General features: G+C 41.7%; 1 protein-coding gene across 1 annotated transcript in view; it reads left to right on the forward strand.

Annotated features, from left to right (window-relative positions):
* EXOC4 (exocyst complex component 4) overlaps positions 1 to 22,901 on the forward strand; it is a gene marked incomplete at both ends in the record, with an annotated part of 858,131 nt that overhangs the window by 14,103 nt on the left and 821,127 nt on the right. The window contains one exon of the mRNA XM_080701126.1: positions 15,869 to 16,058. Within this exon, the coding sequence (XP_080557252.1) occupies positions 15,869 to 16,058 (190 nt within the window). The remainder of the gene's footprint in view (positions 1 to 15,868; positions 16,059 to 22,901) is intronic.

Here is a 22,901-nt window from a genome sequence, read left to right on the forward strand (position 1 = left end):
CTAATTGTTTTGCCTCTGAATGTCACTTGGCCATTTGTTTCTGTTGCCTTTAAGATTCTCTGCCTGGCTTCCACATTGGTCATTTTGACAATTATGTGGCGTGGGGATCCTCTTCTCCGATCCTGTCTAAATGGAGTTCTATAAGTTTCCTGGACCTGTGTATCGACCTCTTGCTCTATGTTTGGAAAATTTTCTGCTATTATTTCCTTGAAAAGATTGTTAATCCCTTTGGTTTCACCTTTTTTTCTCTCCTCTATTCCAATTATTCTTAGGTTAGCTCTCTTAAGATGGGCCCATATTTCTTCAATGTCAGATTCCTGCTGTTGGATATTTTTTCCTAAATTAGAAACTATGCGGTCATTTTTGGAGTGATCATCTTCTAAGAGCGAGATTCTATTCTCCATGTGGTCTAATCGGTTGTTTGTGCTTTGAATTGAGGCCTTTACTTCATTAATTGCATCCTTTATCTCTTTTTGGCTCTCTCTGAGTTCTTTTCAAAACACCTCTATTATTTCTACAGTTATTTTCCTGATTTGATCTTCTAGAAATCTCTGCATTTCTGTTTTATCGGGTTCTGATGTTGTGGGGTTGTGGGCATTCATTGCTTCATTTTTATTCCTCTTTCCCATGATTTCCGATGTTTGTGCCTTCTCTGGGTTCTTCCCTTGGGTCACTGCGACTTCACTTAAGGTGCTCTGGATCTCGAGTCTGTGGTATCTCAGTTCCCACTACTCCTTTACTGGGTTGTATCGCAGAGTCTCAGACCCAGGGAGTCAATTGAGGCTGCCTTAGACCATGTGGGGGGGGTGCCAGGTTGGGCGTTCTCCTATGGTGTAATATCTCTGCCACCACCACTCCCCCACTGGGTCAAGTCTCTGGGAGTACAGTACTGGGATTTCTCCTCTAGGGGCCGCAATTTGACTCACTGTTGAGTGCGCAGATGGAGCTGTAGTGGACTCCGTGAATTCGCTGCTGCCGCCACCAGTAGCAATATGGCGCCGCTGTCATACCCTCGGCCGTGAGGCTGGCGTGTTTCTTTTCTGTTTTTGAACTCCACTCTGAGTCCCTGCAGGGTGCGCTGAGCCCAGTCCCTGGGAGCTTTAGCTGTTCTCTGCGCCGAGAAATCTGCCAAATCCCGCCCGGCTGCTCCGCAGCGGCTCACCTCGGCTCGCTGCCCGCCGCTCCTCTCTGGAGCCTGGTGGGCTGTTGAGTGCGTTGGTCTGGTGCCGTCCGGTGAACTCAACGCTGCCGTCAGCAGTAAGGCGCTACTGCCGCGTTCTCGGGCATGAGGCCGGCGTATCTCCTCTCGTGTTTCTGAGCTCTGCTATGAGTTCCCCTCCTCCCTGCAGCCTGGTGCTGCAAGGCAAAATGGCGCCCGCCGCTTCACACCGTGGCTCCGGCTGCAGCACTGCAGTCTGGTTTCTGGTGTCTCGTTTTTCCAGCCCTCTTTTTCTCTGTCCCTTAAAATTACATTTTTTTTTTTCCTCTGCTGATGGTGTTTTCTGGCTATGAAAGGCGCTGATTTTGTGGTAATAGAGTTTGGTTGTTAGCGGGGCTCGTAAGCCCCGTTTTGTCCGTCGCCATCTTCCCGGAAGTGGGGGGAGATTTTAGGTTGAATTAACATTAGCTTGATACCAAGTGGACGATTGTACCTAATTTTTAGATAATGACCTTGTTTGTTGACTAAAAGATTTATCGCTTTTGGTCTCTGGAAGTGTTCAAGTTAATTGAAATATTAAAAACTGTGTGTGTGTGTGTGTGTGTGTGTGTGTGTGTGTGTTGGGTATAGTAACTGGCCCTATGTGCTGTCTGAAGCAAGATGCCAGTGCATTTTCAACTGATTTTAAAGCAGAAGTTGCTTACTGTCACTTGATATTAAACGAATCTCTTGTGCGGTTAAGGGACATTGTTCTTATATATCAGAAAACTTTTTCAGAGGGACTTATTCTGAATTGCTATCAATTGAGATGGGATTATCTTGTATTTCATGAGCTCTAATAAGACATAATTAGGAAACAAGCAATCACAATGTATAATTGAATATCATAAAATCCGATTTAAAAGTGCAATGTAGATTTGCTTATGCTTTGAGTAAAGCTGTATCTTATGTGATTAGACAGTGATACACATCTTGAAGATTTCTTTCATGTGTAATTTTTTATGCAAACTCAGAATTATGAGTGTTTCTTATTCTTATAATTCACTGGAAGCATTTATAGACTATTCATCATATACAAAGCGCCCCGCTTAGGAGAATAGGCTTGGGATACTTATTGTCATCTCATTTAGTTAGTGTTTATGTATTCTTAAAAATTCTTTTATTGGTGCTTTGCTATTATACCTCAAAGTGCGGTGTAAAGTTGTACAAACATGCACAGAGGTTGGCTGGCTTCCTTCCCTGTAGGTCCCGCGCCATATGGAAGGTAAGAGTGAAGTTGGCAGTGGTACCTTCACACACGGGCACAGCATCGTTTGAACTGCGCCTTCTTTTACTCTTCCCCATTCCCCTCTTCCTTTCTCCTTTCACTGTTCTACTGGTCACCTCCTCAATTGTTTAAAGTCCGTCTTTGTTTCCACAAATGAGAGAAGACATTTGACCCGTGATTTTGAGATTGATGTCACTTGGCATAATGTTCTCAGTTTCATCCATTTTCTTTCAAATGACATAACTTCGTTTTTTATAGCTTGGTGAAATTCCATTGCATATATATGACCACGGTTTGGTACCCATTCATCTGTTGATGAGCACCTAGGTTGGTTCTCTAATTTGGTGATTGTGAATTGTGCGGCTGTAAACATTCTGACTTTCATTAGTTTGGAATTCTGACTTGAATTGTTTTGGAAAGATAGCAAGGAGGGGTGTGGCTGGGTTATAGGGTGATTCCGTTCCTAGTCTTTGAGGAGCCTTCCGTACTTGGTGGTTGTACTCATTTGCAGTCCCACCAACAGTATGTAAGTATTCTTATCTCCCCACATCCTCATCAGCATTAAATATTGTTTCTCTTCTTGAATGCTATTCTAATTGGAGTTAGATGGAATAGCACTGTAGATTTTTTTTCTTTTTGTACTGGGGATTGAGCCCAGGAGCATTCTACCTCTTAACTACACCCCCAAGACCTATTTTATTTTCTATTTTGAAACAGAGTCTCACTAAGTTGCTGAGGGCATCTCTCAGTTGATGAGGCTGATCTCGAACCTGGACTCCTCCTGTCTCAGCCTCCCAAGCAGGGGGATTACAGGCATGGGCCACATCTGACTCAGTGGAGTTTTGATTTCTATTTCTCTGACTGCTACTAATATGAACATTTTCCCCCCATATATTTGTTGGCTTATTTGTATTTCTTCTTTAGAGATGTGTCTGTTCAGCTCAGTTGCCCCTTTTTTTTTGGTGGGGACATTTATTTTTTGTAGTGTTAAGTTTTTCAAGTTCTTTATATATTCTCTATATTAGTCCAATATTCGAGGAGTAGATGGCAGAGTCTCTCCAATTCTATAGGCTCTCTTCAGATTTGTGATATTTTCTTTTGTGGTCAGACGCTTTTTAATTTACCGCCATTCTATTTCTTGATTCTGCTTTACTTCCTGAGCTTTGGGGATCTTTTTAAGGAAGTCTGTACCAGTGCCTTTTTGTTGAAGGCTTGGCCCCATGTGCTCTTCTGATTGCAAAATTTTGGTCCAGTCTTTAGGTCCTTGGACTATCTTGAGCTGACGCTTGTGCAGGTCTAATAGTCGGGTCTGTTTCATTCTTCTACCCGTCTTTTGAGGAGCCTCCATACTTGGTGGTCATACTCAGGTCATCCAGTTTTTCCAACACCATTTGTTGAAAAGACTATCTTTTCTCCAGCATATATTTTTGGCACTTTTGTAAAAAAAAAAAAAAATCAACTGGTTCTAAGTGTAAGGATTTGTCTCGGGATCTTCTATTCTACTGACCTCAGTGTCTGTTTTTATGCCAGCACCATACTGTTTTTGTTATTAGAGCTCTAGAGAATAATTCGAGATCAGGTATTGTGATGCCTCCAGAATGATTCTTATTGCTCAGAATGACTTTGTCTATTTTGGATCATTTGTTTTTTCATATGAGTTTTAGAATTATTTTTTCTAACTCTGTAAAGAATGACATTGGTATATTAATATAGGGTTTGCATTAAATCTGTGGATTCGTTTTGGTAGTGTGGCCCATTTAATAATATTTGTTCTCCCTGCTTAAGAACATGGGAATTCTTTACATTTCCTAATGTCTTGTTCAGTTTCTTTCTTTAGTGTTCTTCAATTTTCATCATAGGCCTTTTACTTCCTTATTAGATTTATTTCTAAATATTTTATTTTTATTTATTTATTTTTTTGGTGGTACAGGAGGTGGAACCCAGAGGCTTTTTATCTCTGGCACTTTATTTGGAAGCAGGCTCTCACTAAGTTGCTGAGAGCCTCACTACGTAGCTGAGGCCGGCTTCGAACCTGTGCGATCCTCCTATCTCAGCCTCCCAGGCGCGGGGATTACAAGCGTGTGCCACCACGCCCCGCTATATATTATATTTTATTTTATTTTTTAAAGGCAATTGTTACTGGAATTTTTTCTAGATTCCATTTTCGGTGGATTTATGGTTGGTATATAGAAAAGCTAATGATCTTTATAAGTTGATTTTGTATGCGGTTAGTTTGTTAAATTCGTTTTTCAGCTCTAGAAGTTCTCTAGTTGGATTTTTCGGATTCTCTAAGTATAGAGTCATGCCATCTGCATACAGATAATTTCAGTTCTTTCCCCCAGTTTCTGTCTCTTTATTTGTCTTGCCTTATTGCTCTGGTTAGAATTTTAAGTGTGTGTGGAAAAGGAGTGATGGTAGTGGGCATCCTTGTGTTTCTGACTTTAAAGGGAATTCTTTCAGTTTCTCCTGCTCAGTATGATGTTGGCTTTGGGTTTGTCATATATTGCATTATAGGCTTAACGGTCTCCTTTTCTTCTCTTCAGTTCATGTGTTCACTGTAGTCATACGTCTTTAGTTCCCCTGCCAACTTAATATGTTGCTGTCAGACATTTCTTAGATTGACTGTTTCATATTTTAAGGAAAAAGACTCTCACAGTTTGAAATAAGGGCTAAATAGATTTAATGTAACCAGACATCTCCTTGTTAATGCAGTTTGGGAAAGAAAACAGGATTCACATTTTGAAGATTCATGTCAGCCCTAGTGTGTGTGTGTGTGTGTGTGTGTGTGCGCGTGTGTGTGTGTGTGTGTGTGTGTGTGTGCGTGTGTGTGTGTGTGTGTGTGTGTGTGTGTGTGTGTGTCTGTGTGTGTGTTGTTGGGATCAGTAATAAAAAGGAAAACATGTTCTGAAAAGATCACTAAGCTAACACCTGTTTTTTTTTTTTCTACTTAGAGTGTGGTTCTGAAACTAGTTAATATTTGAACATTTGTCCAGAGTTTAACTACTTAATTTTTGCCTTGCTATAATGCATTAGAATATTGTGAAAATAAACAAAACACCCTGTCTAGTTTTCTTTCATTATGCAGTCTCTAAAAAGTATATTGTCCTAAAAGAGGGAAAGAAGCAGTGCCCGGCAGGCTGGGTGCTTGACGATTAAGAATACAGGGCTCTGTGACTTGCTGTTGGTCCGCCTAGAGCCCCATTTTGAGGCCTTATCAGAATGGGGGTCACTGAGGAGTTTTGATTCTTATTGTAGATTGTGTTCTACAGAGCTGTCCTTTCCTGATAAGTGATTTTGGATATATGAAGCCTTACTTGTAATTAGTTTTTTTGAGTTACTTGAGGGGATTTCCATTAATTGTTGTGTTAATCTTTATTATTTCTAGAAGAGAGGTCACTGGATGCCAACAAGGAATGCCCTTAGTAGACAATGAAGATTCTTAACTGTTTGCAGAAAGCATGACTTAATGCTAATCATTCTGCAGGTGTCACCAAATTCATGTGTCTTAAGTTATATATTTCTTATAGCAGGTTAATTAGTTTCATTGTCTGTGCCTATATTAAGCAGCTAATTCTTTTTTGTGGCTTTGCCAAGAATCTGTGTTGTTTATGGCTAAAAAGGCCGATTACATCGGCTTGAGAATTTATCCAAGCAAAATAACATTGCCTGTGTTTTATAATGTGATATTTTATTCTGCTCAGGCTACCATAAGAAAATACGAGAGACCAGGTGACTTAAACAGTAGAAAGTTATTTCCGTGCAGTTCTGGAGTCTGTAAGTCTCAAGCGAGGTGCCATCGAGATGGGTTCCTGCTTGTAGATAGCCTCCTTCTTGCTGTATCCTCATCTGTCAGTCTGTGAGTACATGCAGGGGGCTCTTTTCTGTTTCTGCCTTTTCTTATAAGTGGATGAGTCTTGGCAGTTTAAGACCCCATCCTGACCTTAAACTTTATTACCTCCTTTATAGGTCCTATCTCCAAACGCAGTCACATGGAGGGTTGAGGTTTCAACATGAACGGGGAGGGGGCACAGTTCAGTTCATGACAGGTAGTGCTGTGGGCCCTCTTCATTGCTTTGTAAGAGGACCCTCAACTGCTTCCACAGTGATGGTCTGTCATCACCTTGTGTGGGGACCCAGGCCGGAGCCCTGGACAGTTTCTTTTCACAGCTGGTCATCAACCTTACTGTATGTTTTCTGGCTTGTGAACCTTAGTAGTCTTCGAATAGCCCTTGTACTTTACGCTCTCTCCATAGAACTGTTAGCTGTTTTATTTGAACTATCAAAAGGTTTGCTGAGAGGAAGAGGTTAATAAAACATAATTTGGTCCGTGTGGCTCTATAAATTCCCTAAATTCTATTTCTAGATTAAAATGAATCTTTGGAAAACTCTATCCCTGGACTGTATTCAGAAAAAAAAAATCTCTAGGCCTGAGTTGAGTTTTAATGTTATGTTCCTGAAAGGACTTAGAAGAAGTGACGATGTAGCTTGGTGAGTGCATGCCCGTACCCTCAGGACTCGGGAGGCCAAGGTAGGATGATGACATATTTGAGGCCAACTTCAGCGACTTACTGAGGCCCTCAGCAACTTCCTGTTTCGGTAAAAAATAAAATAGGGCTGGGAGGATAGCTCAGGGGTAGAACGCCCCTGGGTTCGATCGCTAGAACCACACAAAAAGATGAAGAAATGGTTATGCAAAATTTATTCCTTTGTTTGCAGAAGGTCATTGAGGAGATTGTTTGCTATATTGTATAATGTGTTTTGAGTAAAAAAAAAAATTTTAATTAGAATTTAGGACTAGTTTGTTTCCTTAAGGAATCTAGAGTCTGTCTTTTTGAGAGTACGAATTATAATATTCTGTTTTCCTTGACCATCTGGAAACTCAGATTTAAACTAAGAGGCCAATCCCTATAAACTAAGTTTGGCCACATGACTTACTTGAGGTTTACATTTATATGCATTTTGTCCTGCATCTCTTTAGTCCCACTTTCCCGCGTGTAATTTACACACACACACACACACACACACACACACACACACACACACATATAATATAATATATATATATATAATTTTTTTTTGCAGTACTAGGGATGGAACCCAGGGACATTCTACAGCGAGCTACGCCCCAAAATAAATATTCTTTATTTTGAAACGGGGTCTCACTGAGTTGCGAAGGGCCTTACTAGATAGCTGAGGCTGGCCATGAACCGCGCTCCTGTCTCAGCTTCCCGAATGCTGGGATTACAAGCGTGCACCACCACGCCTGGCTATTATTTATCTGTTTCTGTATAAATCATCCTGGATCTTTTTGGGGAAAGAGGTAGGATATAATTAAAATGAAACCTGAATGTGAATATTGTTTTCAGTGTCACCGGTAAATGCCGATTGAAAAGTTATCAATTTGGCTAACCCCTAAGTGGCTTCCAAGAACGCCCGGAGAGAAAGCTTCCAGAGCCGTGCCTGGTGTGGCTCCCAGTTTCCTCCCGGACCTCACCTCCCGGCACTCTCAGTCTTCCTGGAGTCTCCAAGTGACATCAACGTCCTTGCCATTCCCATGTCCCTGCAGGCCAAGCACATGCTGGTTCAGGGCCCGAGCATCTTCTGTTCTGTCTGGAGTCAGCCTCCCCTGGTAGCCTGTCTTCCTTTCTCACTTCCTAGGAAACACCGTTCAAATGCATGTTCACCAGAAGCCCTGTGGCTGCCCGTCTTCCTCGCTGCCTTTGCTTTTGCGTAGCTCCGACCTCCAGCCTCCCGAGTCCTAGGCTTCTCTTTTTGCTTCCTTGCCCGCCTCTCCTCCCAGGACGCAGTGTCACCAGGGAGGGGCTGGGTTTGTTCATTTCTTTAATATCTCTAGCTGTGCCTGGCAAGTGATAGATACTTAGTACATACTCATTGAATGAATCAGCGAATTAAGTAGGGCCGCCATAACTATTTCTTGCCTCCTAGACATTTTTGAAGAGGCATTTCTTGATGTGAGACAGTTTACTTGGGTTTGTTTCTGAAGGCAGGGAGCTGTCTTCAGAGACCTCTCTGGATCCTGCCTCTCGCTGCTGCTCGTTATGTAGCTTTTACTAAGCACTTACTGTTCCCGGCACTGTAGGAAAAGAGAGAAAAGGAAGGTCTGCTCTCTGTCCATGAATAAATATCCTCAGGAACTTTGGAGTGGGGTGGGCTTTAGGAGATTTGGGCTAACAATGTTGTCATTCATAGATTATTTTGTTCCTAATAATATATGAGCCAGATTTTATATTTTACAAAGCACATTCATGTACTTCTCAATCTTTACAATATCCTGGCAAGGAGGGTATTCTATTATCTTACCTGATTTACAAGGAAAAAACAGACCCAAAGAGGTTAAGTAACTTGCCCAAGGTTAAGTAAATTGCCCAAGGTCAAGTAACTTAAAGTTGCAGAGGCCAATTTGAATCTGGATTTTTGAATTTTCAAAACTTGTATTTTTTGATGTTTACATGGATGCCTCTCATATATATATATATGTATTTTTTTTTTCCAGTACTGGGGATAGAACCCAGGTGCATTTTATACCCCCAGCCCTATATTCTTTTTATTCCTTATTTTGAAACAGGATCCCACTCAGTTGCAAGTGATCTCACTGAGTAGGTGAGGATGTCCTGCAACCATGATCCTCCTGTCTCAGCCTCCCAAATGCTGAGATGACAAGCGTGCGCCACCACGCCCGGCTCATTTGACATATTTGATGACGGTAGTAGGAAGGTTTTCTGGCCTAGTCCTAAGGTTAGTATTTTAAATTCATGTTTTTTTCTTTTTGCATTTCTTGGTTCTGTCTTTGACTAAAAGCTGTTATTCCCCTTGGGTGATGTGTCACCTTTTGGTGACCAACCTTATTTTCATAGGTATGCTTTTTCTTTTATTTGATCTTCCTTTTGTCTTTTTCAAGAACAATATCGAGTTTTATATGCTTCCTCCTGTCTGGACTCCATTACTCTATTAAGTCCACAGTGAAAGCAAAATTGCTCTAGAGAAGGAAGCTGTGATGGTGACTTGTTATTTTCCTTTCAAAACATTTGACCTGCCAACGAAATACAAGAGCTGGTATAAGAAAAGGAAACAAATTCAGTTTTCAATCTTCAGTTACTTACCCTGGGTTTTGATGCGTGTTTCTAGGACTGGCTTGGAGCTGATGGTTTGTGAATCGTGAGGACCATATAACAGATTCATTCAAACTAGAAGCTGCTATGGTAGCTTCACATGTGTACCAAGGCCCTTTTAGCCCATTAGGTACATAAATTCCTTCCTGGGGATTAATTAGTCATGGTTAGAGATGTAATTCATCATGCAAAATACCAGTGCTGTCTTAGTGAAAAATTCTTAGTGATCCAGAAATGTCTCTGTGTCCAGTGTAACTGCAATCTAGTTTACTCTTTTATGTTACTCTGTGAACTTGACAGTGGTTTGTAGATCATAATTGTTTTGAGATAGGGATGGAGAAAAATCTGAAAAGCTATTCAGTAACTTGAATGCATCTTGGAGTGGCAACTTTAAACCATTTGGCCTTTGCTTATGTCTTTTATTATCTTGTATTTACTGTTTTGCAGTCCTGGGCATGGGACCCAAGGCTTCCACATGCTAAGCAAATATTCTACTACTGATTTATACCCCTAGATGCACTCATGTCTCTTAGCTCGTGCTTTTAAACTTTCTTGTCCAAATTAAAGACTGTTCCTACCTAAAAAGCTGCTCCGTGCTCTGCATCCATCGCTGGCTGTTCACTGTTCTCTTTATAGGTGAGCTGTAGCCTGATTAGAGTGCAGTCCTGCAGCTCAGGAGTCGAAGGCAGTAAAGATAGGATTTCATACCGTGTGCAGTAGGTAGAGCTTGGGCTCTGGAGATAAGAACACCTAGCTTTAATTCTAGCTCTGATATTATTAGCTGTGTGCATGTGTGCAAATAACTTTACCTCTCTGAGCCTCTGATTTTTCACCCATATAAAAAGGGTGATGATACTTTCCAACTCACTAGATGCTATTTTGAGGATTTTTTTTTATTATGAGAAGAAAATAACCACTGAATTGCCTGTCGTATTATAGACACTCAATAATTTGCATCCTGTACTTTACTTTTACCTCCTTTTCCCAACAGATATGGCACAGGAATGCATGTAAATTTCTATGCTTAGTTTTAAAATTTTACAAATAGAGGATGAGTGAGAGCTGGCTTGTCAGCATTTACTGTCAAAAGGATCTTGGATAATTTGTGGATTCCTCATTTTAAAAAATGCAGTGTAACTTTAGATTATAAAAAAAAGAGTCCTTGTCATAGGATATATAACTCTTTTGGTTTGGAAGTATATTGCTGTATTAGTCAGCTTTCAGGCACTGCAACAAAATACCTGAGAAAATCAACCTAAAAAGAAGAAAGGTTTATTTTGGCTCATGGTCTTAGAGATTTTAGTTAGTGGTCACTTGTTATTGCTTTGGGCTTGTGACAGCAGAGTACATCATGGCAGGAGTGTGTGGATATGGAGGCCTGAAGAGAGGAGAGAGAGAAGAGAGGGCTGGGGTCTCAAAATCTCCTTCAAGGGCATGCCTCCAGTGACCTAACTTTTTTCCTTTAGATCCCCATTCCTAAAGGTTCAACCATCAATAGCACCATAGGCTGGGACCAAACCTTTCTTTGGGGGAAATTTCAGACCCAAACTAGAGCATTTGTTTTCAGTTCTGAGCGCATTTGAGAGGCAGGACAATAAAGCCCTTATGAGGCAGACTGGAGTCAGATGGCCTAGGTTCAAGATCTGGCTTTGCTACTTAAAAGTTTTGTACTTAAACAAACAACTCAAGCTCATCATCTCTAAAAAGAGGGATAATAATGGTACCTGCCTCATAGAGTTGTTATCTATTATGAATTATTGTGTTTAAGTCACTCCCATCAATACCTGGCCCTTAGTGAGTTCTATGTGTTCATGGTTTTGAGGGGATTTCAGAGGAAAGCAACAAGGATGGTGGCCTACGGGGGAGACATGATGTGCAGAAAAGAGCTGAAGAAATTGGAGGGAATATTTTATGGAAGAAGGAGTAAATTTATTTTGTGTTAATGAAAAAGACAGCATTAGAATCAATGGGTAGAAATTATGTGGAGGATGATTTTATTTTATTTTAATAAAGGGTTTTTAACAAGTAGAGCTGTTCAGAATGGCTATGATACGTTGCTTTGTGAGCCAGTGAGCTTTGTATCGCTCGGAGGCTTAGAAGGCTCAAGAGAGGTTCCTGCCCTGGCTCGCAGGATGAGCTGGTGACAAGTGTTCTCTTTTTACCCTGCTCTCCGTTCAGGTCAAGTGACTGGCTTAATGTTAGATAATCCCACACTGAAGGTTGCTGGGTTTTGCTGGTGTGTGAAGGCTTTATCCTTACAGTTGTCCACTGTTTCATGCATTTCTGGTCTATCATTAATTCATCTCTCAAACATTTATTGTCTGAGACATTGTATTTCCGGTCTCATTTTGCAGAAAAAAAAAGCCTAGAGCTTAGAAATGAATCTTTAACTGCCTACTCTTGCTGGGCAGTATGTCATCGTTCAATCCTTAAAGGAACCCCATGACATTTTTCATTAGTGCTGGGAGACAGTTCTCCTTGGGCCTGTTGTATTTCTGAAGTTCTTGTAAGCAAAACCCTGAGCACCCTCTGTTAGACTATCTTGTCAAGGGTTTTCTTTTTCTTTTTCTTTTCTTTCTTTCTTTCCTTTTTTTTTTTTTTTTTTTTTTAGAAAATAGCCTTGTAAGTTAGAGATAGTCTGTCCCTCCACATTAAAGAGCAGGCATGTTTCCAGCTTGGTATAAAAGGTTTGGTTTTCCAAGCTCAAGATTCCTGACCTCTAACTCCCTGTGTTGGGCATGCATCCCCTGGAGGTCTGATACAAACATGCGGATGCTCATGCCGTATGCTGAGCACTGAGTAGTGAAGTCTTAGTCTCTGACCCAGAAGCTTTGTGTCTTTTACCAGTACTAATGCCTCTATGGCAGGCTCGCCTGTTAGGCTGGAGATACAATGGAGTCTCAGACTCTCCCCAGTTGTTGATATTACGGAAGAGCCAGGTAGGAGTGAGAGAGTTTAAATCTTATGCCCAGAGCTAAAGTATTCAGCATTTTGGGATGGTGGGATTTGAACCTTTGTCTCTAGAGAATGTACTTTCTATTTTATTGTGGAAAGATGCTACTGTCACTGCTGCTGCTGCTAAAGGTTGAACATCCCTAATCTGGTACAATGAAGTGTGAAGGGCTCCGAAACCTAAACTTCTTGAGCACTGACGAGACGCCACAAGTAGCCAGTTCCACACTGTAAAACTTTGTCTCATGCACAAAATGATTAAAGGTGTTGTACAGTTACTTTCAGGCTGTCTATATAAGGAATATATGAAACACTAATTTCATTTTGAGGTTTGGATCTTTTCCCCAACATACCTCTTTGTGTATGTGGATATTCCAAAATCTGAAAAAATCTGAAATCCAAAGCACTTCTGGTTCCAAGCATTTCTGATAAAGGATACTAAATCTGTACTACAACTACTACTATTACTATTACTACTATTACGGCGACGACTAATACTATTACTATTACTACTACTACTACTACTGCTGCTGCTGCTGCTGCTGCTACTACAACTATGACAGTATTTGCCAACAACTACAGCGAGTCTTTGTTGAGTGATAATGGTATCGGAGGCCTTGTTTTATTTCACCAGTGACTATGAGGAAGGATTCTATGATCTCTCTAGATGAGCAGATGAGATTCCTTTGCGGAGATCATATGGGTAGTGGGTATGGTTGAGTCAATCCTTACCCAGGCAGTTTGACTCTGTAGGAGTTCAGAGCATAATTTGCAAACCTGGGGTTGAAATCTCTGTAGTATTCCCATACACTCATTGTGTGAGGTAGGGCAAATTAATTTAACCTCTTCAAATCTCAGCTGCTTCCACTGCAAAGAGGGGGAGGGGAGACAATAACAGGAACGCCCCAGAGGGATTACACATGCATTCCATAAACTCTGCAACACAGCTGCTTCCCGGCAGCTAGTAAGCCTCTCCAAATATTAGAGGTGAACATTATTTTTATTATCCTACTGTCTGTCTTCTTTTTCTCTAATTAAAAAAAACCCTTTAATGTTTTTGTACTCTTAGAGTTTTATAATATATTTTTGACTAAGGATAAAAAATTATCCATCCCAGTTTACATCAAGAGAATGAATTTCAAATGTGGGGGCAACCTGTCACAGGATGTTTCTTATATAAATATTTTCTCCAAAAATGAAAATAGGAGCAAGAATCCCCTGTGGACTCCATTTCCTCTCTAATCTTCATTTTAGTAGCCCTTCCTGCTTTCCCAAGTAACTCCTAATGACCCAGCAATGCATGGCAGTGACAGCTGATGCCAGAGAAGGTGCCCTCTCTGGGCCTGACATTTTCCATAATGGTAATTCTAACGAGTTAAGGTAAACAATGGGAAAAGTGCTGCGGGTTTCCTTCAAGCGTTAGCAGAGAGAGGAAATTACAAGGAGCATCGTCACAATAGCAGACTCATGCAGTGTATTTCTGACAATCTATACCTCGCTGTTGCAAAGGGGGAGCGACAGAGTTAAAAGTCTAAGGAGTCTTACCTTGGGGAGAGTTGATAAATTGAAGGCACTTTCTGATTGCGCTTTACTTTAGATTAACGGTCTAGGAGGTTTCAGATTTAAAGAGCAAAGTTATGTATCATAGAAACAACAGGAAGACATACTCAGCTACTTTGTACCCAGATATTGCAAATAATCTCGGTAGCTGTAGCTCTGAAACACATTTCCTCCTGAATCTCCCACTTGGACTTACTGTCGTAGTAAAGTACTTGTGTGGCACTCTCTACCGGAAAATAACTGTGGAAGGGGCACGGAGCAGGGTCAGCAGTTTACAGATGCGGAAACAGGACCTGGCATGGCCCTTCATTCAAGTCTTTAGTTCTCGGTCATGTTGTCTCCCCGGGTATCCCACGTCGTCCTTGGTGGGTTTTGTCTCTTTCTTCATTTTTCTCACCTACCCCTCCCTCTTCCATTTCATGAAATGCTTGGTCTCTTGGCATCCCTAACACATTTACAGAATTCATTTTGAAGGTTAGATTGAAGTGTAAGACTGGCCTCCTGAATTCTCCTCTAAATTGAAAAAGTTTTTTTTTATATATTGTGTGGCTCATGAATTAAGATCCTTTGCTCTGAATGACAGTTTAGAGAAGCATGTTGTACAGTATTTTGCTTGCAAGTATCTAGAAGTGGATATGTGATTGATTTGCTGACAGACCATCTCTGAAAGCAGTTCTAATGATGGACTTATAATTGATGGCATCCATCATTGAGAGCCTAAAATATCCCCCTCCCTAAATTAAAAAAGATAAATGAAATAAACCAGGCCGAATGTATAAGCTGACAAATCCGAGGGAATTTAATGAAACTCTAAATTACCACAGCCAACAGATAAGAGGAGGAGGGTTCTTTGTTACTGATTATAATACTAAATTAAAAAAAATTATCCAAGGAAGACATGAGAGGAAACAAAGATCTGTGGCCCGTGTCTCAAACTAAGTTATTGAAAGATTTTTAATAAGTGTATCCATCTCATTCTCCAGTTATTGTTGATTCATATCAATCTTGTTAGTGGTGTTTGAGGAGCAGCAAATGCGGGGACTGTCTTGTACTATAGCTTTGATTATCACTCTTGTAAAAGATTTTGGAATTAATATGGCCTCGTTTCCAGGCTTCTGGGGCCCTGTACCCAATTCAGGTCATTCACATGAGCTCTTTGGAAAGGTGGTTCCTTGGTATATGAATAATTTTATCAGCTAGTGCGTTTAGAGCTTTGAACAAAAGAAAACCAACAGAAAGTAACTTAAGCAATGTTTATTACCTCTCAACAAAACATCTCAGCAAGGCGGTCTCAGGCCTGGCTGCTTCTGTGGCCCCGTGAACGCACTGCAGCGGCTTGGCTTGCCTCCTGGCTTGCCTTTCCATGGCTGTAAGGTGGCCGGAGGGTTTAAGAAGCTCAACTTGGTATAACAACATCCAGGTTTGGGGCAGGCACTTATTCCTGTTATCCTTTCTGCAAGAAAACAACCCCTAGGGCTTCCATTGGTCTCATTGGCCACGATTGTATCAGGTATGAGGAATGGAGTTATTAGGAATTACTATGGTTACTCAGACAGATCAAGAGCAACCCAGCCTGCCAGCTGATTAAATCTATTCCGAGGCCAAGGAAACAAGTGACAGGAAGAACTCCTTGGGTAGTCAGCCAACAAACCTGGACTGGCTTGGGATTTGACACAAGGTGATGGCCATTTTCTCTTCTTAGCTTTGTTAATTGGTAAGATCAGTGTGCTAGCCAGTCTCCTTTCTTTTGCTTTTTGCTTTTTCCATTTTACTCAGCTCGGTATAATCTGTCCTCTCCAGGACCCTGTCTACCAGTGATGATGTCGAAGACAGAGAAAATGAGAAGGGCCGCCTTGAGGAAGCCTATGAGAAATGTGACCGTGACCTGGATGAACTGATCGTGCAGCACTACACAGAACTGACAACAGCCATTCGCACGTACCAGAGCATCACGGAGCGCATCACTAACTCCCGCAATAAAATCAAGCAGGTGAGCCATCCTTGTCTGCTGACGCAGCCTCTCCCGCTAGGACAGGTGTGCTGCTGGAGAGGTGCCATGGTGGCGGCCGGCGGTGGTTAATGAGTGACTCCTAATGACGCTTTCAGGAGTTTCTCAGGTGTCTGGAAGGCCAGGCTGAGGACGGCCACAGAGGGCGTCCGGGCTTGCTTTTTCCTTCCTCTACTGAAATCACGGCTGCCATTGCCTTTCGCTGCAGTGTGGAACTGCCCGAGGACAGTGGCCTCAACTGGAGGAGACTGGAGAGAATCTGGACCAAAGAGGAGGGCTCTTTTAAGACTCCAGGGCCTCACAGGTCCCATCACTGTGTTACATGTGTATTCAGTGCACTCATATCTTATTTTTATTTTTTATATGTGTTGGCATATTGTTTTAGCGGTTAAGACTTTTTTTTTTATCTTTTTGAAATTTTGTCTTGGAGTCTGCCACCGAATTTAAAGTTGGTTGTGATTTCTTTGCCACTCTTACACATTCGTGGTATTTTTTTTTTTTTTAAGTAAAGAAAATCTAGCATGCAAAGTATTTAAACAAGTGATGAAATGTTAATGAAATCCAGAATTCTCGAACACTGGGCTTTAGTTGTGATAAGCTGGCATTAATTTTTTATTTTGTAATTTTCATGTCATGTTTTGGGGCTGTTTCCTTTTTTTTCTTTTTCTCTTCCTCTCTCACCCCTTTCTGTTTCTCTCTCTCCCTCTCCCTCTCCCTTTCTTTTATGGCAAGTTATTGAAAAGCTCTTCCTTCCTCGTTTAGTATCTAAAGGATGAGTGGGTTCATAAGGGACATTTATGTATTTGACCAAGGGATGAATTGACCAAATAAGGATTATGTACTATCACATCATAGTTATATGGTTCTTGACTGTGTGTGTGTGTGTGTGTGTGTGTGTGTGGTATTGGGGTTTGAACCCAGAGGTGCTCTACCTCTGAGATATACCCAGCCCTATTTTAATTTTTATTTTGAAACAGGCTCTCATTAAGTTTGGAAGGTGCCACTAATTTGCGGAGGCTGGCCATGGCCCTGTGATCCGTCTCAGGCTCCCAAGTATTGGGACCGTAGGCATGCACCACAACTAGCTTGACTGTGTTCTTTAATTCTTATAGTGCTGGGGATTGAACCCGGGGCCTCACACTTGAAAGGCAAGTGGTCCAGCACCGAGTTACTACTTCAGCCCCTCTTGACTATATATTTTAGAATCATTCCTTTAATACCTTTTTAATATTATTCTTTGAGAAGTAACAATAATTGCTACCCTTATTGAACATTGATTTTTTTTTTTTGCCAGGTATGATTGTGTCTATTTTTTTTTTTTTTTGTGGTACTGGAGATTGAACCCAGAGGCATTCTGCCTTCAAGCTACACCCCTGGGCCTATTTTATATTTTGTTTCAAAACAGGGTCTTACTAGATTGCTGAGGTTGTCCTTGAACCTGCAATCCTCCTTTCTCAGCCTCCCAAGTACTGAGATTGCAGGTGTGAGCCACCACACCCAGCTATATTTTGTCTGTTTTTTCAATAAATTTAGAATCTGAACCCTGGTCTCCTTGACTATAAAGACTTTGCTGCTGGTTTTCAGGCATTTAAAAAAAAATAATGCAATGCCTCCTTTTTTTACTTAAAAAAACCTGATATTTTATAGAACCTAGATACACAAACATGAAGAGGGGTAGCTCTTCCCACTTGTTTGGCGTTGGGGTGGAGCGGCCCAGAGGATCATGTGTGGCGCCCTCCTTAGCACATGGTGGCTGTCCCTCAGACCCCTCTGGGGGATCTCAGGCTGCCTGGGCTGTGGTTCAAATTCAGTTCCCTGTGCTGTGAGATTGGTAGGGGGGCTCCCTGGCTGGGACCCGCCCAGAAATGGCCACGCACAGGCATTCTCTCTTGTTTTACTTCCTGTCCTCTATACCTTGTATTGTGATTTTTTTTAGTAGATATATAAAGTACGCTCCTAAGAATACTATTATACTATTGATACGTGATTTTCACCCTATAAGAGTCTGCCGCCAGAAGCAGTAGGCTCTTAGCCTTGTTTGAAGCAGTGTACTGACCTCTTTACGTTTTACATTTTGGAAAGGAATACTATAAGTCTTGGCCTTTATGCGTGGTGAGTTCATCCTATGGATTTATCTGTGATGCTAGGTAAAGCAATAGATCAGTTGCTCCACATTTTAAGTAAACTGTAGTCCATTCTGACCCAATATACTAAGCTCAAAAGGGGTCAGAAAATGAATGTATGGAGCCGCTGACCTTCTGGCTTTGCCTCCGGTAATCACAGCAAGGGGGAAGGACCTTTCGGTATTTGTGTTTTCCGATTAGTTTGGTTGACTGAAAGGACTCTGTCCCGCTCTCAAGGGAAGCACCGGCTGATTTCTGCTTTGCTCCCCACCACTGCAAGTCGATAGCATCTTTGCCGTGAACAAAGCGTGTTGGCCGGCTCCTAAGAAGACGCCTCATCTCCAGGCACGCGTGTTTTCTTAGCCACAGTCTTCTTCCCATCCTCATTTTCGGTGTGCTGGGGTTCTGAGCAAAAGAAAACAAACAAACAAAAGAAACCTTTATTATACCAGACAGTGCAAAGAAAGTAAATGTCATGGAACTCAGTGTTAAAGATTAGCCTCAGTATTGGGAAGGAAAATAAGGGCTAAAGCTCTTTGGGGAAATGCACCTTTATTAATTAGTAAATAGGAAAAGTATTGGGAGAAATATAAAAGTGAGTATGTTTTTATTTTATAATTTGACAACTTTGTACCGTGGAAGTTCACTTCTTATTACCAAGGAATCAGTGATATTTTCTCACTTATCTTTCCTTATCTTTTTTTTTTTTTTTGTGGTGCTGGGGATGGAACCCAGGGGCCTTCTACCTCCAAGCTCTACCCCCTGTCCTATTTTTTATTTTGAAACTGTTCTCACTGAGTTGCAAAGGGCCTCACTAAGTAGCTGAGGCTGAGGCTGTCTGTGAACTGTGATCCTCCTCTCTCAACCTCCCAAATGCTGGGATTACAAGGGTGCGCCACCACGCCCAGCTAGGTATGTATTTTTAAAGTAAAAATGTGGGTTATTCAGTCATCCTTGGGATACATTACTTTAGAGTCAAGCAAGAGGTTGATAATATGTAGATCTGAGCTGAACCCCCCCCCCCCCCCGTTTTCTATCAAAGAATATAGTGAGGATTCACTCCATGAATGCGTGTGGAGTGCTGGGTACATTCCTGGTTCTATTTTAGGTGCTTGGGATATACAAGGGGAAAACACAAATCCCTGTCTTCACGGAGCTTATGGGAATAGGAAGAGACACAAACAAGCAATATTTACCAACACTTTCTGCCAGTGCTGAGTGCATTGTTCTAGGGTCTGGGGTATAGAAGTGAAGAAAACAGACAGACATTCCTGTCCTTACAGAGTATACAGTCTAGTCTACATCGTAATGAGGAGAGACAGACTCTAAAGTAATAAATAAGAAAAAGAGATGTGGTATAATGATAGGTGGCAAAAAGTACTATATCATGAAAGAAAGAAAAGAAGAGCCACTAAAAAAATCAGGGATACTAGGACGTGTGTGTGTGTGTGTGTGTGTGTGTGTGTGTGCGTGTGTGTGTGCGCGTGTGTGTATGACAGGGTTGAACCCAGAGGTATTCTACTTCTGAGTTATATCTCCATCCCTATTTTACTTTGTATTTTGAAACAGTCTTAAGTCGCTGAAGGCCTCCCTGTGTTGCTGAGGCTGGCCTCAATCTTATAATCCTCCTGTTTTAGCTTCCTAAATACTGGGATTATAGGTGAGCACGACCAGATTGGATTGGAACCAGAGGCATTCTACATCCGAACCACACCCCAGCCCTATTATTATTATTATTATTATTATTATTATTATTATTATTATTATTTTTTGGTGGTACTGGGGTTCCTGGAAGCCCTTCTACCTCTGGGCTACACTCCCAGACCTATTTTTTATATTTTTTTATTTGGAAACAGGGTCTCTTAAGCCAACGAGGCTGGCTTCGAACCAGCGCGATCCTCCTGTCTCCGCCTCCCAAGTGCAGGGATTACAAGCGTGCGCCACCACGCCCGGCTCCTCCAGCCCTATTTTATCTTTTGTTTTGAAACAGGGCCTCCCTGAATTGCTGGGAGTCTTACTGAGTTGCCGAGGCTGTCTTCAAACTTGAGATTCTCTTATCTCAGCCTCCCAAGTATTGGGATTACAGCCTTGCACTACCTGTCTGGCCACAGTTGCTCTTTTTAACCAGGTTGGTCAGGGAAGGCTTCATTGAAGTTACATTGAGCCAACACCTGAGGGAGGTGAGGCAGAGGGTCCGGAAGAGCATTCTGGGAGGAAGGGTAGCAGGTACAAAGGTCCAGAGGCAGGGTCATGACTGGGAATTTGAAGAAGCAGCAAGGAGGCCGGCGAGGTGGGGATGAGATGAGAGAGCTGTGGAGAAGATGCGGTACAGGGGGCCAGCTCTTGTAGGTCAAGAGCAGGACTCTAACTTTCACTCTTAGTGGGGTGGGGAGCCATGGTAAGGTTTTGAGCATAGGAATAGCATAGTGTGACTATGTTTTAAAGGCTTGCTCTAGGTGCTGGTGTAGGCGTAGATTTTAGTGTGCACAAGACAGACGAAGATGTTCATGTTCACACGTTACCACCTTGTAAAGCTGGAGACCACACGAGTATTTGCACCTCCCATCTTTGACATCACTTTCAAGTATCAGTGTATGTTCTGTTGGCAGAAGCTATGCCCTTGAAGGACACTGGGAGATGACAAATGGATTGGGCTCTTCCCAGGCGCTCCAACAAGTTTTATATGAGTCAAGTTCATTGTACTTTTTTCCCCTAGATTGTCAAAAAAATGTAATACCATGAAATACCATGTGAGATTGATGAGGTCAAATAATGTGAGAATAATAAGCAAAATATTAGGATGATCCTGTTACTTTGGAATTTTTGGTAAAATTGATCCAAATGAGATGCTCTTATTTTAGGAAACCTCAGAACCCATAGGTTTTTGCCAGTGCCTCTCATAACCATTGCTTATTATATTTTTTATTATTTATTTATTTATTTATTTATTTGTGGTACTGAGGGTGGAACCCAGAGGCTTTCTACCTCCGGGCTATACTCCCAGACCTATTTTATATTTTATTTGGAAACAGGGTCTCACTAAGTTGCTGAGAGCCTCACTAAGTATCTGAGGCTGGCTTCGAAACTGTGGGATCCTCCTGTCTCAGCCTTCCAAGTGCAGGGATTACAAGCGTGCGCCACCATGCCCGGCTTTATTTTGTTTTTAATTCTTGGTGGTACTGGGGATGGAACTCAGGGGCCTTCTACCTCGGGGCTACACTCCCAGACCTATTTTATATTTTATTTGAAAACAGGGTGCTGGCTTCGAACCTGCACGATCCTCCTATCTCAGCCTCCGAAGCGCGGGGATTACAGGCGTGTACCACCGCGCCCGGCACCATTGCTTATTATAACACCGCACTGAAATAGCTGAATATGACTGGTACAAGTAGGAGACTGATTGGTGTTTGAGTGTTTCCCCGTGGTGTATTGAGCAGAAGAGCCAGCCTCAGAATGCTCTAAGATACTAAGTATTCACTCTGATGCTTCTCCCAGCAGCAGAGTAGGTGAAGGGAAGGCACAGAGACTTGGCCCTGCTGTGATGTGAGTACACTGAACATTTCACCCCACTTTTGGCCACTTTCTTGGTACAAGATCAAGCTCCGAATCTGTTTTCTTGCCTGTAACTAGAAATAACTATCTGTGGTCATTCAAGTGAAGTTTTTAGGTCTTAGTGATTTAGTAATGCAACATTCATTACTTAACACTTACTGAAAATCACTTTTTGGCTTTTTTATAATAGTATACTTTGAAAGGTAGCATTAAAAAGAAGAATTGCCTTAATTAATATAAGGAATGCTTTCGTAGAACAGCATGTTTTGTGTAGGAAATTCTTACAGTCCAAATCTCAGATGGAAATTCCTAGCTGCTTATTTGAGAAAGGGAAAAGAAATCTTTAGCTTCTGAGAACTGGAGATGGTGAGTAGAGGGCAGTAACTTAAAGTCGGGCAGTCACTGGAGTGCCTTCAGGCAGCCACAGGAGCCGTGATGTCATCTCTGCCTGAAGCTCAGCTGTATTTGTATTTGTGTACCTACCCTAACTCAGCTCACATGGAAGGTATTGCCCTTGGACAGAGTTATAGGGAGCCTCTCAGAGGATCTAAGACCTTAGAATGTCAGCTAAAAACGGTCCGGGGCGGGGGGAAGCCTAGGGAATTATAGTGTGAGGGTGATTTAAAAATGATCTATAGTTCCAAAGAGCTTTTTTTTTTTTTTTTTTTTTTTTTTTTGGTGGTACTGAGGGCGGAACCCAGAGCCTCTTTTACATCCGGGCTATACTTCCAGACCTATTTTATATTTTATTTGGAAACAGGGCCTCACTAAATTGCTGAGAGCCTTACTAAGTAGCTGAGGCTGGATTTGAACCTATGCGATCCTCCTGTCTCAGCCTCCTAAGCGCTGGGATTACAAGCTGTGCCACCATGCCCAGCTCCCTAAGAGCTTTTAAACAAGAGCCATGTTTCTGAAGTTCATTCTTTCTAGGTACTTTCTGTAACACTCCATGGAAAAAATTGGGCTGGACACTTGTGGCAGGCAAATGCCTATGAAAGCAGTTATGGGTAGATTATTTTTACTACCAAAAAAAAAAAAAAGATATAGCAACAGTTTGTACTTCTAATATTAATAATATTGTCATATTAATCTCCAGTGACCTTCCTGGTTCATAGAGAACTTGTAGGATCTTTGGAGGGTACAGTTTCAG

Source organism: Muscardinus avellanarius (assembly GCF_963383645.1).
Source record: "Muscardinus avellanarius genome assembly, chromosome: 9".
Lineage (NCBI taxonomy): Eukaryota > Metazoa > Chordata > Mammalia > Rodentia > Gliridae > Muscardinus > Muscardinus avellanarius.